The sequence below is a fragment of the Mirounga leonina genome, unplaced genomic scaffold (assembly GCF_011800145.1).
Source record: "Mirounga leonina isolate KUSES-001 unplaced genomic scaffold, KU_Mleo_1.0 Mir_200, whole genome shotgun sequence".
Taxonomy (NCBI): domain Eukaryota; kingdom Metazoa; phylum Chordata; class Mammalia; order Carnivora; family Phocidae; genus Mirounga; species Mirounga leonina.
This window is the reverse complement of record NW_023270503.1, coordinates 24,927,481-24,931,342: the sequence shown is the minus strand read 5'-3', so window position 1 is coordinate 24,931,342 and position 3,862 is coordinate 24,927,481. Positions and strand designations below refer to the sequence as shown.

Sequence of the window (3,862 nt, the reverse complement as noted above, 5' to 3'; positions counted from 1 at the left end):
CGCGCCCGCCCCGGGCACCGCGCCGCCCGGGCCCGGCCCCCCCACCCCGCCCCGCGCCGGGGCCCGCAGCGGGCCGGGGGCGGGTCCTGGCACCCACCATGCGGGCAGAGCTCTGGCTCCTGGTGCTGGTGCTCAGGGAGGCTGCCCGGGCGCTGAGCCCCCCGCCCGGAGCAGGTAGGACCGGCCGGAGTTGGTCGGGGTGGGTCGGGGGGCGGGAGGGGGCTGGCCGGCGGGCGTGGGCGCGGGTAAGTACCCACCGCAGGTGATGTCGGGCTGGTGCGGGGACTGTCCGCGGAGGGCCAGGAGCTCTGCGGGCTGTGGCAGGTGGACAGGGACCCACTTTCTTAAACACGTAGGGTGTGTGAGTGAGGGTGCAGGCATCAGACCCTGATGCCCCCCACCTCTCCTTCCCTCCTGGAAGGACACTGGAGGGAACCCAGTAGAGGGGGCTACATAAGGCCCCAAAGAGGAGAGTGGGGGAGTCATAGGGACCCCTGGTCACACCGAGGGAGGCTGAATTCTGATGAGATGGGGAGTCTGGGGTGCCTCCTGCCCCAGCTTTGCCACCTCCTTCTGTTCCTGCCCCCCACGCCCCACCCCAGCCCCAAGCTGACCCAGGTTGGGTCTGAGTCGGATTTCAGATTTGGGGGCTGGGTGGGAGCAGCCAGGGGGATGGTGGAGACCCAGCATCTCTCCCAGAGGAAGCTCTGTAGCAGCCTGTCCTACTGTCTTCCTCTCCCTCTTTGGAGCCTGGAGAACAGTCCTGGGCTCAGGAAGAAGCCACCCCCTGCCCCCCCATTCCCCAGCCTCCAGGATGCTCCTGGTCTCCCGCCTTGCTGTCCTGGTGGCCTTTGGCCATCAGCTGCTCTGGCTCTGGATGGTGGGGGGCTCCTATTTGCACACTCCTCTCCCCTACACCAGTTCTCCACAATCATCTGTTCCCCCTGGAAGTCCTTTCTGAGGTCTTCCTTGAGTCTCTTGTATTATAAAGGAACCATTGTTCAGCATGCAATTTCACATTCCCTTCCTTTCTCCTCAGGCACCCAGAACTTCTCTGGGGTTGGGGAGGTGGGTAATTTTCAGTCTAGCCTCTTGACAGAGAGAATTGGGAAGATAGAACTTTATGCCTCCGCGACATAGGTGTCCCTTAAATGGGATGGAGCGGGGGCACGGGCTTGTCCAGGGAGATGCTGTAGTTAGGCTGCTATGTCTCTGGAGTGTGCTAGCATTAGGCACAGCATCTGCGACAGAGTTCTTGACTCTAATGGTCCTCAGTCCTCCTGTGTAGATGAGACGGGCCTGGATCCCTGTGGAGAAGGAGGGTGGGGAAGGGTGCTGATGGTGGAAATGCGGGCAGAGAGCAGTGGAAGTTGGTGTGGCAAGAGCCTGGTGGTACAGAAGCACCAGTTTTCAGGGAGATCACACAGAGAAGGGCCGGAGACTTGGCTTCTTGTCCCAGCATCTCACTTGCTGTGTGACCTTGAGCAAGTTACTTTCCTTCTCTGGGCCTATTTCTCCACTTCTAAAGTGAGGCTGTGAGCAAAATCTTTGACTCTTGGTGGTGGGATTATGAGAGATTTTTTTCTTCTTTTTTAGGATTGTCTTTCCTTTTCAGATCTGTTATGATATATGTGGGTAACTGGTAATTGAAAAAATATATATATATAAAGGAAGAGGTTGGGCAGGTCAGATTTTGAGGTCCTCTGCAGTCCCAAACTTGGTGAGATCTTCTGAATTCAGAATGCGATTGGGCGATGAGGAAGGGCTCTGGACCCCTGACTGAGTTGGGAGAACCATGGAAAGGGTTGGGGAAGGGGAATTGGGAGATAACGAGCCTGTGCTGGGGGATGGTGGCCAGCCTGGGGCCTGGCTGAGGACTGCCTCCTCAGAGTCCAGTTGGGGTAGTAGACACGTGGGGAGGCCTGAAAGAGAGGGGCAGGCAGAGACTTGAATCAAATTTCTAAGTAGAGGACACCTTGTCTTCTCGGCTTTGCCAGAGACTCAGCCTGGAAAAATGGACTTTATCTGCGGCAGGAGAGATGGGTCGGACTTCAGGAAGCGCTAGGAAGCCAGAGTGGACAGCTGCTGACTCCCAGTCCAGCGGTTCTTTTCACCAGGCCCGGCTGGATTGGAGGAAGGGCCTGTGTGGAGGTGGGGGCCGGGGTGTCTTTTGGGAAGAAGAGATGTGGGGGGGTAGGGCATTCTGGGGGGTGCTGCTAAGCCTGGCTGGGATCAGTGGTGGAGCCCTCAGATCTGATGAAAGGGCAGTGGGGAGCTGGACTTGAAGGGGGGCCATCTAGCCCCAAGACTCCAAGCTCTCTGGGCTGGGGGCCCCTCAGGAGGGAGCTGAGATCTCCCCTCCCTCTAGATGGGTTGTTTTGTTTGGTGGAGCCTTGCAACTTCATCCGTCATGAGAACGGGAGCAGGACAAAGATGAATGGCCCAAAGATATAGTTGGGAGGTGAGGAAAGACCACGAGAGGCTGATAGACAGACGGATGGACAGACAGGAAGATGGCCTTAGGATGCACGGGGTGCGGCAGGGCCAGCAGGGTCTGGCCCAAGGGGAATGGGAGCTGCCTAAAACAGAGAAAGAAGAGGCAGCTGGAGGGCGTGTCTTTGGTCTGGGAGTCAGGAGATCAGGCCCAACACCTATCCCTGGCGACCCTGGCACCTTCCTCCTTTCTCTGCACCTGGGTTTCCTCTTCTATAAAATGGGGTTTGGACCAGATTGCATCTAGGGCTCCTATAGCCATGATTCTGCCCACCAGACACTTCCAGACAAACCAAGTAAAATCCGAACTTCTTCCAGGGGCTGTCAGACAGCCTCCAGCCATCCCCGCACCTGCTCTCACTCTCCGCAGCCCCATCCCTCAACACATCCAGGCTGTGGGATGCTGGTCTTCAAGTCCTGGCATCTCTTCATCCAGGTCTCAGTCAGCTCAAGGGCCACCTCCTCAGAGAGGCCCACCCTGATGGCTCTGCCCAGGTGAACAATAAAACCCAACCCTTTCGTCTGCCTGATAGCACTCATCACCATGTCACATTCTTATTTGCCACATTCTTCATTCATTCATTCATTCATGTGTCTTTTCCAACTAGAATCTTCTTGGGCACAGGGGTTGTATCCGCCTGTTCACTGTCGCCCCAGCACCCAGCGCAGTGCCTGGCACACAGTAGGGCCTCAATGAATGTATATTGAATGAGTGAGTGGATCAGGAGGTGGTCACGGACCCCAGACCCTCCCTTCGAGAGAAACTCACAGAGAGCCAAGCTCTTCTCTCCTCTCCTCTTCTCCTCTAACTACTTGGTGGTCCCTTCTTGCCAGTTCCCTGTGCCTCCCTCCCTCTCCCCAGGGGAGGGTCCTCAGTGGGAACCTCAGTGGGTTTCCCAGCAAGAGGATGCAACTGGGGGCTTTGTAACGAGGATGCAAGATTTCAGCTCAGGGTCTGGAGACTCTCTCAAGCCCCTAGGAAAGTTGGTCCTCCCGTTAAACCTGGGGAAGGCAGGGGGACTTTGCTGGGTGCTTTGCGTATATTATTTTGTTAAAGACTCAAAACAACCTACCAAGTGTTATCCCCATTTTACAGATAAGGAAACTGAGGCTTAGAGAGATTATGTAATTTGTCCAGTGTCACAGTCAGTAAGTAGTAGATTCAGGGTTCATCCTTGAGAGCCTGTATGATTCCAAACCTGCGCTCTTTTATTGCTGTGGCTCGGCCGTGAACTTTCTAGGCTGTGCCCTGGGGGAAGGGTGTTCTCTGCCTGTGGATCTCAAGTACTCAGAGCTTCTGAAGACTCCCCCTTCCTTTCCTCCTTCCCTTCCCTCCTCCCTTCCCTTCCCCTCCCTCCCTCCCTCCCCC

General features: G+C 56.6%; 1 protein-coding gene across 2 annotated transcripts in view; it reads left to right on the top strand.

The window, feature by feature from the left end:
• Positions 1-67: 67 nt before the first annotated feature.
• PLXDC1 (plexin domain containing 1) overlaps positions 68-3,862 on the top strand; it is a 56,614-nt gene continuing 52,819 nt past the window's right edge. For both annotated transcript variants that reach the window (XM_035027000.1, XM_035026999.1), the window contains exon 1: positions 68-174. In XM_035027000.1, the coding sequence (XP_034882891.1) occupies positions 99-174 (76 nt within the window). In that variant the 5' untranslated portion in view covers positions 68-98. The remainder of the gene's footprint in view (positions 175-3,862) is intronic.